This window comes from Hyaena hyaena, unplaced genomic scaffold (assembly GCF_003009895.1).
Source record: "Hyaena hyaena isolate Hyena2069 unplaced genomic scaffold, ASM300989v1 scaffold_30, whole genome shotgun sequence".
Lineage (NCBI taxonomy): Eukaryota > Metazoa > Chordata > Mammalia > Carnivora > Hyaenidae > Hyaena > Hyaena hyaena.
Window position 1 is genome coordinate 5,285,109 of NW_024080662.1, and position 12,932 is coordinate 5,298,040.

General features: G+C 54.1%; 2 protein-coding genes across 2 annotated transcripts in view; both read left to right on the forward strand.

Moving 5' to 3' along the window:
* The window catches only part of TM6SF2 (transmembrane 6 superfamily member 2), a 12,730-nt gene extending 11,146 nt beyond the window's left edge, over window positions 1-1,584 (forward strand). Inside the window, exon 10 of the mRNA XM_039228257.1 lies at window positions 845-1,584. Within this exon, the coding sequence (XP_039084188.1) occupies window positions 845-1,051 (207 nt within the window). The 3' untranslated portion in view covers window positions 1,052-1,584. The remainder of the gene's footprint in view (window positions 1-844) is intronic.
* A 1,056-nt stretch (window positions 1,585-2,640) lies between these two features.
* HAPLN4 (hyaluronan and proteoglycan link protein 4) lies at window positions 2,641-9,256 on the forward strand. The gene is made up of 5 exons (XM_039228017.1): window positions 2,641-2,698; window positions 3,617-3,734; window positions 4,031-4,393; window positions 5,975-6,310; window positions 6,699-9,256. Exons 1-5 carry the CDS (start codon window positions 2,696-2,698, stop codon window positions 7,088-7,090), a joined length of 1,212 nt encoding a protein of 403 aa, XP_039083948.1. The 5' UTR covers window positions 2,641-2,695; the 3' UTR covers window positions 7,091-9,256.
* The last annotated feature ends 3,676 nt before the right edge of the window (window positions 9,257-12,932 follow it).

A 12,932-nucleotide genomic window follows, 5' to 3' on the forward strand; every position in this document is an offset into this window, starting at 1 on the left:
AAAAAAAAAAAAAAAACCACACAGGTGGAGGGGCGCCTGGGTGGCTCAGTCTGCTAAGCGTCCCACTTCAGCTCAGGTCATGATCTCACAGCTCGTGGGTTCCAGCCCCGCGTCGGGCTCTGTGCTGACAGTTAGCTCAGAGCCTGGAGCCTGTCTTTGGATTCTGTGTCTCCCTCTCTCTCTGACCCTCCCCTGCTCACACTGTCTTTCTCTCTCTCAGAAATAAATAAAACATTTAAAAAATTAAAAAAAAAAAAAAAAAACCAAACAGGTGGATAACAGTTTAGCAGAGCCACAACATGGGTGAAGGCAGAGGCAAGAGAATTTGACAGCTAGATGCTGTGGGCTTTCAACTCTGAGGTTGGGGGAGCCATGGAATGTGTCTGAGCTGTGGAGGGCCCCGTCAGAGCCGGAGGGCTTGTTTCTGGGTTCCCGATGGAAGGCGACAAAGCCTGGGCCCAGGCCTGGGCAGGGGAAACCTGGAAGACATCTCTGGGGTTGAATGGACAGGATTTGTGTCAGGGACAGAAATGGGGCAGGGAAGAGGAGGGGGAGGAGGAGCCGGGCCCAGATCAGAGAGCTGGGAAACAGGGCACAGCAGAAAGAGTGAAGATGGTTCTGGTTAGACAGCTGGGGAGAGGCTCACAGTCGCATGGACAAGGACATACAGTAAATGTAGGGGCAGGGATATTTAGAGGCAGACAGATGGGCTGGAGAGAGGAGACAGGTCATCAGCTGATGAGATAGGGACCAGGACCCTGCGGGCTCCCTAGAGGGGGACGTTGGTGGTACTAGGACTTATTCTCCAGGCCCCTGACATCCACCCTCCCTGTGTGGCCTCTAGGCACAGTTCTCGCACATGGGTGCCTCCATGCACCTGCGCACGCCCTTCACCTACCGTGTGCCTGATGACGCCTGGGCCTGCTTCTTCTGGTTCAACCTGCTGTATGCACTGGGACCCCACCTCCTGGCCTTCCGCTGCCTTTGGTGGCCTGCCTTCTTTGTGCACCCTCCCCCTGACCCCCTGGAGCACCACAAGAAGCAGAACTGAGAGGGCTGGGGACTCCCCAGGACCCTGTTCACATGCCTAGTCGGCCCTGATCGGGGAAGGGTGGGCTGGCTTGTTCAGAGGCAGTAAGTACATCTCCAGGTGTCTTTGGTCCTGGCCATGGTGGTTTCAGGGCAATGGACAAGACGGGAGACCCAAGGGCCGGGTGTTCCCACAGAGGGGGTCACAAACATGCTCAGCTGTCATGGTACCCCAATCTCACATGGACACTTCCACTCCCTCCTAGAATTTACCCATCATACCCCATAGACCCTTTAGTAAAAAACCTTTGGATGCCCAAATATTGCTGCTGCCTTAGTGTTTCAGGATTCAGAGGTCAGGGACCCGCTTTGGAGACCCCATGAGGGCCTACCCATCACTGCCAGCATGGCCATCAGGAGGTGGAGAAGCCGGACAGCAGAAGTCTACCTCTGGTTGGTGTGCACAGCTCCATCTTCCAGATGGGGAAAACTGAGGCTCAGAGAGGTCCAAAGACCTGAGTTCACAGTCAGTAAGGAAGCGTCTGAAACCCAAGCTCTGACAATAAATTATAATAACTAATAGTGTGGCACAGTTATTAAGCGCCTACTGTATACCATTTCAAGGGCTAACCTCAAGTGGTACATGCTGGATCTCACCCTATATTCCAGATGGGAAAACTGAGCCTGCAGGAGGTAAAGGTCCAGGTCGGAGGTCATGGCTTCTGGATGCGGCTGAGCTAAAGGACCGAGCCCTGGCCTAGCCCATCCAACCATGTATCCTATAACCCTGCCTCTGCTGTATGGTTGGCTCATACTGTGGGGAAACTGAGGCTGAGGAGCCAGCCAACGGGTTGGTGGAAAGGCTCATTTTTTTCCTGGTTCAATTTTTGAACTTGGATGAAGGGCCAGGTTCTGGGGGTGACTCAGGCCCAGAGTGGGTCAGGAGCTTGATTAGACTCCCCTGTTCCCCATCCCTACCAACATTTATTAGCACATATTGTATATCTAGCCATTGGATCTTCACCAAAGAAACACCCAGCACTCCATTTCCCAGAGGTGGAAACTGAGGCTCAGAGAGACCAAGCCTCTCTTCCAAGATCCTACAGGAGGTGAGAGGCAGAGGCATATCTGGACCTGTTGCTGCATGTTTCCTTTGTAGAGTGCATGACTGTTGTGGGGACCCCCACCCTGCAGAGTGAGAACCTTTTGGTGCCCAGGACACTGTGATGGCCGCCAAGTGACAAATGAGAAAACCGAAGCCTGTAGGCCAAGCCCCTTTAGCAAGTTACTGAGCCCTCCTCACTCACCATGGGCATCCTTGATGGAAGACTCCATCAAGCCCCCCCTCCTTCATTTTAGAGATAGTTAAACTGAGGCCCAGGGGTTCCTCTGCCTGCCCAAGATCATTCAGTAGGACCAGCGACGTGGACCTGAGCTCATTGTCCAGCGCGGTCCTTCCTCCCCTTGCGCCCTGGTTTCTTCCCTGAGCTCGTGTCGCTGCGTTCCCTTTAAAGCTCCTCCCCACTCCCGCGTCCGCCTCCCTCCTCCCCTTGCAGGCAGACGCCGGGATTGCGCCGCTTGAAGGGACTTGTCCAGTCCTTCCCGGGTGTTCGGGGAGCGCAGTCCCGGCGCATAGGGGCCGCTCGGCGGGGGCCGCACGGGCAGGATGGTGAGTGGGGCCCCGGGCGCGGGTCCCGGTAGGTCCCTCTCTGGGATTCTGTCTCACTCTGTGCCTGAATCTACGTTCCTCAGTGTGTCACTTCTCAGTCTCTCTCTCCGCTCCACCTCTCCCATCCCCTCCGTCTCTCACCCTCTCGTATCTCTGAGGTTCCTTAAACTCTGCCTCTCCTTTTATATTCCTCCCCTCCTCTCCCTACTTTTCTCTCCCTCTTTTTGTCTTCCTGGTCCCTTTTCTTTTACTCTGAGTCCCTACCTCCATACCCCCCTCTTTTCTTGTCTCTCTTGCTCTCTTTCCTCTCTCCCTTTCAGTCTCTCCATCTTTCCTTACCCTTCTGTGTCTCTTTCCCTCTCGTTCTCTTTCCTCTCCCTCTCCTTTCGATCTCCATCTCTCCCTGCTTTTCCCTCTGTCTCGGTCTTGTTTTCTTCTCCTCGCCCTCTTAGCCTCTACCTCTCGCTCACTCTACCCGCCGCCCCCACACCCCGGCCGCTTTGCTGCAGTCTCCTGGCGCACGGATAACCTTGCTGCTGCCGCGGCTCCAGCTCCTCCCCCTCCCTCCCCATCCCGGCCCGGCCAGCAGGAGAAGGGGGCGGAGCTCCGAGCCACCGGTGGTGGCGGTGTGGGGGTGTGGGGGTCTGGCGGGTGGCCCGCGCTGGACCGAGGGCAGGTGAGCCCAGGGGCGTGCGCTTTGCGTGGGAGCTAGAGTGTGAGGTACCGCGAGAGTGCGGGGGCTCCGGGGGTGGACGCTGGGAGGGTCGGCCGGCCTTCTCCTTGAGAGAGTCCTCGGGGACCTCGGCCGAGGAGGGGACCTGGGCAGGTGAGAATTCCTCGCTGTGGGGAAGGAAGGTCGGGGGCTAGTCGTCAACAGGCAAAATCCAGGAGGCTGGACTAAGTGCCGTATGCCCCCAGGTGTGTGCTCGGGCGGCCCTCGGTCCCGGCGCGCTCTGGGCGGTGGCCTGGGGAGTCCTGCTGCTTACGGCCCCCGCAGGGGCGCAGCGCGGCCGGAAGAAGGTCGTGCACGTGCTCGGTGAGTCTGGACAGCAGAAGAGGGTCTTGCCCCACAGGAGCCATGGCCAAAAGTGATCGCCTGGGTGCAGGGACGATGTAGGGGGTAGGGCATTGAGCTGTTCCTGATGGTCAGAGTTCCCCCCAAGCCCCTCCCCCTCTGAGTCCCAGTTCCCTTTCCCCATCTCCTTTAACCTTCGGATCCCCTGATCTCCACCCAAGTCTTTTTCCCGTTACACTTTCCTGGGATCCCCATCCCCAGGTTCCCCCACCACGCCTCCTAGGACCACTTCTGAACTCTGCTTGACTCTCCCACAGAGGGTGAGTCGGGCTCGGTGGTGGTGCAGACGGCGCCGGGGCAGGTGGTCAGTCACAGGGGTGGCACCATTGTCTTGCCCTGCCGCTACCACTATGAGGCAGCCGCCCACGACCACGACGGCGTCCGCCTCAAGTGGACTAAGGTGGTGGACCCACTGGCCTTTGCCGACGTCTTCGTGGCGCTGGGCCCCCAGCACAGAGCATTTGGCAGCTACCGCGGGCGTGCCGAGCTGCAGGGTGATGGGCCTGGGGATGCCTCCCTGGTTCTCCGAAACGTTACGCTGCAGGATTACGGGCGCTACGAATGCGAGGTCACCAATGAGCTGGAAGATGACACTGGCATGGTCAAGCTGGATCTGGAAGGTAACCAGCCTGTGGACAGGATGAACCATGTTTCTAAGGAAGGAGAGTGGGAGATACTGCAAAGGACAGGAACCAAATCAAGTTGAACTAAAGGACTTTAGATTCTTGGTGGGGTAGGGTAATGATGCTGATCTGGGGTGAATTTGTTCCCCAGAAACACTGGCAATGTTTAGAAAGGGGTTGTGGATGGCAGCTAGTGGGTAGAGGCCAGGGGTGCTCCAATACATCTTAGGATGTACAGGACAGCCCCCCCCCGACCCCCAACAAAGAATGATCCAATCTAAAATGTCAATAGTAAGGACTTTGGGAAATCCTGGGGGTAAGATCCAGGTTCAGTGAGATCCAGGGAAATCCATTCATACCATGTCAGGAATCCCTCCCTCACCTGTTTCCCTGAGTGAGTTTTACTCGGGCAGGTTTCCCTCCCAGATTAGCAATTAATTTCCTAACAGTACCAGATAGAGTCCCAGAGTTGTCCCTCATTGGCCCAGCTTGAGTCATGTGTCCATCCGTGAGCCAATTACTGTGACTGAGAGATGGGATGTTCTGATTGGCTGACTGTGGAGCTGGGAGGTGGGCTTCTATCTGAAGAGTTCCCTCCCCCTTGGTTTGCCTTCCTCAGTCCATCCAAGAAGATTCTAGGAGATTTCAGAGCCCTCACCTGCTGACCCTCCCAGCAATAGCAAATAACAATAATAGCAGCAGCTCCCCTTTATTGGATGTTTTCTATGTGCCATGAGCTTGAAGAGCTCTCTGGAGTCTCTTGTTTAATTTCCCCCAAAACTCAGGGAGATGCTATTACCAGCAGATGGGCAACTGACTCACAGAGGTTAGAGCCTTGCCCAGGACACATGCAAGTGAGTGGCAGAGCTAGGACTCAAGTCTCCGTCTGTCAGGGTCCAGGTCTTCTCTCTGGCCCCTGTTTGCTCCTCCCTGCATCTGCTGAAAGATGCATCTGCACCTTCAAGGTCTGCCCCTCAAACACACACCCAGAATGCTGCTGAGCTGAGTTGACTGTGATTTCAATGAAGGACAAGTTAGAAGAACTGAAGGCAGAAGATAAATCAGTGGGAACTGCCCAGGACAATACTGGGACTCAAAGAGGTCTTTGCCATGCATCACACTTCCAGGGGCTCCCTGTGGGGGAGTCAACACTGAACACAGATATCCCCAGCTTCATGGGCTCAGGGCTTGACCAGAGGGAATCTCCCAGTGCTGGGAGAATGTCAGGAGCACTAAAGACTGAAGGGAGGAGGGTTGTAGCAGTTTGGTTTTGAAGGATGAATAGTTCAGCAAGTGGAAAAAGTAGGAAAGAGCTTAAGCAAAAGGCTCCAGTGGTAGAAACGGGGTGGATGTGATTAAGTATCTTAAGTGGGGGGGGGAGGGGGGTGTCAAGTGAATCCCAAGCTTAAGGCAAAGGGAACCATTTAGGGGAGTGAGCCTGGGAAGGGTGTGGTCAGGTTTGAGGCCAGAGTGAGGGATGGAATGGAAGGTCTAGCTTGAAGAGTCACGAGGCACCCCACAAGTCAGGTGGGTAGGGGAGTGCTGAGTTCCCGAGCTGAACCCCGTGCGTTCTCCCAGGCGTTGTCTTCCCTTACCACCCCCGTGGAGGCCGTTACAAGCTAACCTTCACTGAGGCGCAGCGCGCCTGCGCTGAGCAGGACGGCATCCTGGCGTCCGCAGAGCAGCTGCACGCGGCCTGGCGCGACGGCCTGGACTGGTGCAACGCAGGCTGGCTGCGCGACGGCTCGGTGCAGTACCCGGTGAGCCAGCCCCGGGAGCCCTGCGGCGGCCTGGGCGGAGCCGGGAGCGCTGCGACCGGCGGCAGTGCCGCCGCCGGGGGCGTGCGCAACTACGGCTACCGTCATAACGCCGAGGAACGCTACGACGCCTTCTGCTTTACCTCCAACCTCCCCGGTGCGTAGGTCTCGTCCCTACGAAGGAGGCCCCGCCCCCAGGGAACTTCTCCCGCCCCTTCCCCCCAATATCTTTCCAACCCTCGCCCTTCCTGTCCACACCGGCCCTCCTGGTCCAGACCAGGATATCCCACCCCCAGGACTGCCCTGGCGCAGCAATCAAGTATCGCTCAGCTATCGAGCATGCATCGCCTGGCATCAACACGGCCCTAACCAAGGCTGGGGCCCAGGACTGCAGGGAAAGGGGTATCCCTGAATCCTGTGGCTGGGGTCCTGGGTTGCAGGAATGTAGAGGGTGGGGAGCGTCCTGAATCCCGAGGAGGCCAGATCCCCCCCCGCACCCGCCCCCCCGGCAGTGGCTTTAACCGCTCTCCCCCACTCCACTGCAGGACGTGTGTTCTTCCTGAAGCCTCTGCGGCCTGTACCCTTCTCGGGAGCAGCGCGCGCGTGCGCGGCGCGCGGCGCGGCCGTGGCCAAGGTGGGACAGCTGTTCGCCGCGTGGAAACTGCAGCTGCTGGACCGCTGCACTGCAGGGTGGCTGGCCGACGGGAGCGCGCGCTACCCCATCGTGAACCCGCGCGCGCGCTGTGGCGGCCGCCGGCCGGGCGTGCGCAGCCTCGGCTTCCCCGACGCCACGCGCCGCCTCTTTGGCGTCTACTGCTACCGTGCACCCGGCGCGCCAGACCCCGCACCAGGCGGCTGGGGTTGGGGCTGGGCCGGAGGCGGCGGCTGGGCCGGAGGCGCGCGCGACCCCGCCGCTTGGACCCCCCTGCGCGTCTAGAACCTGGGCGCGGATGGCTGGGGTGCTTGGCGGCTGGCCAAGTGCTCTTCGGTCTCTTGGAGACAGACCACGTGACTGGAGACTGGCCTCGTCCCCTGCGGCGCGCAGCAGGCTGACCAGGTCTCCTGTGGTCTTTGAACACCGGCTGCGCCCGTTGAGGTCCCCATAGACTGGCCAGTCCCGGGAGACTGGCCGAGCCCCCACCTCTCCTGGATAGTGGATTTCCCCTCCTCCTACGACTTTCTCCAGGAGATGGGGCACGCCCCCTGAAGACCCCTGGAGGCCAACAGACCCTGAGGTCACCTGAAGACTGGCAACGCCTCCGAGGTCACTTGGAAACGGACAGAATCACCCCCTCGCCGCTGGTCTCCTGGAGGCTGGACCCCCGGGATTATCTGGAGATTGGCCTCAGGCCCTCTGCATCTCCCTGGAGACTGAAGATTGATCCCTTAACCCTCCTCAACGTGTAGAGAAAACAGAAACCTCAGAGTTCGCCATGTGATCACGCCCCTGTGGTCACTTGGAAACAGGGCTCCTGTCCTCCACCCTGTGGTGACCTGGATATTGGGTGTCCCATTCTTCCCCCTTCCACTGCGAGTCCTTGAAGTTTGTGGGAAAACAGGCCATGTTCCCAGGTCACCGTGAACAGCCCCACTCCTCCATGTTCAGGGGAGACCAGCCATGTCTGTCACCACAAAAACAGATTGACATGCCCCAGATGGCCCGCATGACTGGCGGCCATGCCCCACCCCTCAGGTATCTCTTTGGAAGGAGCAAATCCACTCCCACTTGATGGCCTCTTTCCTGGCTGTCACCAAAGAGACCATCCCCTGGGCCCAGGGATCCGTAGGATCCGTGTCACTAGCTGTGGAGAAAGCTGTCCCACTTCCCATTGTTACCAAGGCGACCAGCCCAACTTCTACCTGTAACCTAGTCGCACAGCCCTTCCCTCATCAGTCACACCCATGGAGATAGTGCCTCCCTCCTCCAGCTGTAACCATGGATACCACACGTTTCCTAGCTCACCTCGGGGACACCAGAGAGCTACAACTCCGAGTCTTCATGTCCCCATCCTTACCAAAAGCCGTGAAGACCACCTTCCCCCAACACCAGGACTGTCCCGAGAGTGATCCAACATTCAGTGCTCCAGCTTTCACCACGAGAACAGGCTGCCCTCTCCCCAGGTGCACCCCAGCTCCTCGCCCCCCTCTAGGCTGCTTGAACCCCACTGTGGTTACCATGGAAACCAAACTCTGGTGTTTGAGGTAACAGAACACCTGTCCCTAGGCTTTCCCATGTCAGCGGGGCCCCACCCCATCAAACCATCACCATGGAGACTGTCAACGCCATCCCCATGACAACCCAGCTCTCAGGAACTTCTTACCATGGGCAGGAACTGCACCCCATAGGATTTAATGTCTGCCCCTTAACCAGAAAGGCCCAGCCCCAGGCAGCAACCCCAGATATGGCTGGACTTCTGGAGCAGCTGGACACCCCCCGCCCCTGTTTGCACGCTAACTATATCCCAGACAACAGTTGTGCACGAGACACCCTTGCAACCCCGGATGTTTTCCTTGCTGCCGTATAGATGAGCAAACTGGCAGCCCTGGCCCTTTATGCTGTGCAAGCACTGGGCTCTCCACTTCCCTTTTGAGACCACATCTCCATTCTCACTGAGTTCTCTCCTCTAACTGTCCCCTGCCCCACATTTCACTCCTTAGAGATCCAGGAGAGACAGCATGTTTTTAAACTTCAAAAGCCACAGTGAGCCACAGGCTCTAAACGGCAATTTGTGCGAAGTCAGGACCCAGCCAAACCACCCGCCAGCGTTGAGAGCCTGCTGAGGGGAGATGGACCGTGAACAAAGCCACCCCAGCTGTGGGAGCGCCCAGGTCCAAGGTCTTCCATGAAATAGCACTGAAGGCCCTCCTGGAACACCTGCCCCTTATTGTCACACCCATCGTCAGGAACCCCATCTGTGAGTTGTGGACTCAGGTGGGTTGGGTTCAAATCCTGCCTCTGTGACCAAGTGACAAACCCCCTGAGCCTGTTTCCTCCTGTGTACCAGGACTGTTCTGAGGTCCCAGTGAGTGCAAAGCATACAGCAGGGGCTCAATAAAAAAAAAAAGTTGTTTTGTTTTGTTTTTTGGATGAATGAGAAAATGAGGCAGCCTATGGGGAATTACTTCACAAATGCACTTGTGTGGACAAAATGTTTCCCAGCTGGGGGGTGTGCGGTGATGATTTGCTTGAGAAGCATCCCCCTCAATTCCTCAGGGCCACCCTCACTCCTCAATTTTTTCCACCACTCCATCCCTCCATTCTGCCTTCACCCTGTTCCTTGTGTCATCCCCCACGCGGCTGGCCCTTCTCGGCCCTGTCCCTACTGGGTCGTTGACAAATCCAGTGGTTCCTCTCAATCTCCCAGCCACGAAAGCGTGCAAAACAGGATGGAGAGTTCTCAGGAAGGCAGAGAGGTTGCAAATTTTCCCTGGTGCGGAGGCGGAGCAGGGGTGGAATTGTGGACTGAGAAACATGGTCAGTTTCTGGGATACGGACAAAGGGAGAAGAGAATCAAGTGTAAAACTGCCCAGACTGTAGAAGGTCAGTGTAACTGGTGTAACTGCTCCTGCTTCAATACCAGATGTGACAGCCCTCCCAGAGGCTCAAACCACACATCCGAAGGCAACATCCAACCCCTTTGTGAGACAGCCGTGGGCTCCAGCCGCCCTTAGCTTCCTTGAATAAGGGAATGGTAAGGGGCATATCTGCAGTGATGGGTGCAGGCGATTTCTTTCATCCCCTCTTTCCCCTGCGGGCATCCTCTCTCCCTTCTGCGGTTCCAGTTTCCTAGTTTTGCCTTGAATATGTAACTTTCTAACCTCCACTCTTACAGTGAGAGTCAAAGGGGCCGACACCACCCGCTCTGGGTTCAGCGAGTGCATGCTGTGGCACACCTCTGTGGGAAACGCTGGTTGGTGCAGGGATGGTTAGGGAGGCAGGCAGATGGTGAGACTGAGCCCTGGGATTTTAGTGAACCAATTGGGGCAAGGGGATCTTCTGGAATTGCTGCACTGATGGAGTGGAGGTCTCCAGAGCCCATCTAAGGGAGAACTAAGGGTTGGTAACCTGGATAGAACCCTTCCTGAGGCCAGATATTCAGAAAAATCACTCCTTCCTATTGTACATCCCCCATTGCACTTCCCAGAGACCTCCAAAGCTTTTATGTGTCCTTCCAGAGATATTTTATGTTCATTCAAACAAACATGCATATGTATCCCCTCCAGTTTTACACAAATAGCATTTACACAACATTCACACTGTTCTCTCATTTCTATCAAATTCCAAGACATTTTTTTTATCATTGCCAAAGAAACCCCCATACTCATTAAGCAAACACTCCCCATGTCTCCCTTCCCTACACCCCCCCCCACCCTGGCAACTGTTTATATACTTTCCATCTCCAGAGATCTGCTTATTCTTTTTTATTGATTTTTTTAAAGTACTCTCTACGCCCAACCTGGGGCTCAAACTCATAACTCCAAGATCAAGAGTCTCACACTCCACCAAATGAGCCCGCCAGGTGCCCCCTAGATTTGCCTGTTCTTGATGTTTCATACAAATGGAATCCTATAACATATGTCCTTTTGTGTCTGGCTCCTTTCACACAGCATAGTATTTTTTGAGGTTCCTCCACATTGTGAATCAAGACCTTATTCGTGGGGTGCCTGGGTGGCTCAATCAGTTAAGCGTCCGACTTCGGCTCAGGTCATGATCTCACGGTTCATGGGTTCCAGCCCCGCGTCGGGTTCTGTGCTGACAGCCAGCTCAGAACCTGGAGCCTGCTTCAGATTATGTATTTCCCTCTCTCTCTGACCCTCCCCTACTCACGCTGTTTCTCTCTCTGTCTCTCTCAGAAATAAATAAAAACATTAAAACAATTTTTTAAAAAGACCTTATTCCTTTTTATGGCTGAATAATATTTCATGGTATGTGTATGCCACATTTTGTTTATTCCTTCATGAACTCATGGACACTTGGGTTTTTCCACCTTTTGGCAATTGTGAATAATGCTGGTATGAACATTCTGGTGCCATGTATACTTTTAAAGTCACTCATCTTTTACTTAAGAATATATTTTTGAGACAGTTTCAACCAACATATAAAGATCCCCCACCCCCATGTCCTTTTGAAGGTTGGCAGAGTATTCACTGGATGCACCATCATTTTTGTAGCCCGTCTCCTAATGGCAGACAGAGTCCCCAATTTTACCCTGAATTATAAGTGCCCACATCATCTCACACAGGTGCAAGTATAATTGAAGGATGATATCAACAGTTGTTTAATCAAGGAGTCACACTTGCCACTTTGATAGTGGTCTCCACCTCTTCTTGGGGGTGGGGCCAGTTTATACCCCGCCAGTAATAGATGCACTTGCCTCTTTCCACACATCTTAATCAGCATTGTGTGTTATCACTTTTTACCTTAGTCAGATAAGAAATGACATCTCGTGGTGCTTGTCACTTGCTATTCTCTTATTAGGTGTGAAGCTGAACAAACATGCTCCACTTTGATGTTAGGTGCAGGTGGTTGAGGAAGTGATAAATCATTCTCAGTTTGGGTATGTTGTCATCACTGATCAGTGCAAGTCTCCTCTCTTGTTAGATTTATTTGATTCTCTTTTTAAATATGCTATTCTTGGGGCGCCTGGGTGGCTCAGTCGGTTAAGCGTCTGACTTTAACTAAGGTCATGATCTCATGGCTTGTGAGTTCAAGCCCCATGTTTGGCCCTGTGCTGATAGCTCGGGGCCTAGAGTCTGCTTCAGATTCTATGTCTCCTTCTCTCTCTGCCGCTTCCCCACTTGCTCTCTCTTTCTCTCTCAAAAATAAACATTAAACAAAATTTTTTTTAAATGCTCTTCTTTGTTCATCCTAGTGTTCTTGCAAAATGTGCATTATTTTGTTGAGTATACGTTGCAGTTTAGGAGCATCTGTATTTCCTTTACTGTGAACATTTTATTCATGACGTTTGCCTATTTAGCTATTGGATTATTAGTCTTTTTTTCTATTGATTTGTAGGAGCTCTTTATGTATTAAGACAAGTCCTTTATCTCTGATTTGAAAAATTGTTTCCAAGTTGGCATTTACCTTTTGACCTTGTTTATGTTTTTTTGTTTTTGCCAGCATTGCTTTTAGAATAAAGCCTAAACTCCTCACTACAGCCAATATGGCCCTGAATAGTCCATCCTCTGTGTGTCTGACGTCATTTCCTTCTACTATCTACCTCTATCACTCTGCTCCACCCACTATGGACTCCTTGCTGTTTCTCAAATAGCCCATGTCCCCTCTGGAAAAGGATATTTGCCTTTTCTCTTCCTTCGGCCTGAAAGTGTCTTAGTTAACACTATTCCTCCTTTAGATTCCAACCACCTGCTCTAGGAAGCCTTTTTTGACCACCTCCCTGAGCCATGTCTGTCTTGTTCACCATTATCTCCCCAGCACTCAGCACGGTACCTGGCTTATAATAGCTGCTCAGCAAGTACTTGCTGGGTAAATTAATGAAGAAAGGTCTCAGGAGGCGACAGAGAGGTTGAACTGTTAAAAAATTTTATTAAAATGTCCAAGAAGTACATTAATATCCACAGTGTCAGATACCACAGACCCACAGAACACTGCAGCTCACAGCAAAACCAGCAGAATCTGAAGCTGATCACACGCACACACACTCACACGCATGCCACGCACGCGGCACACGCAAACACACGCACATCCCAAAGGGAAAGACTAAAAGACAAACCACCCACTTTAGAAAAGACCAGAGCCCCCTCCCACCATGGAGCTG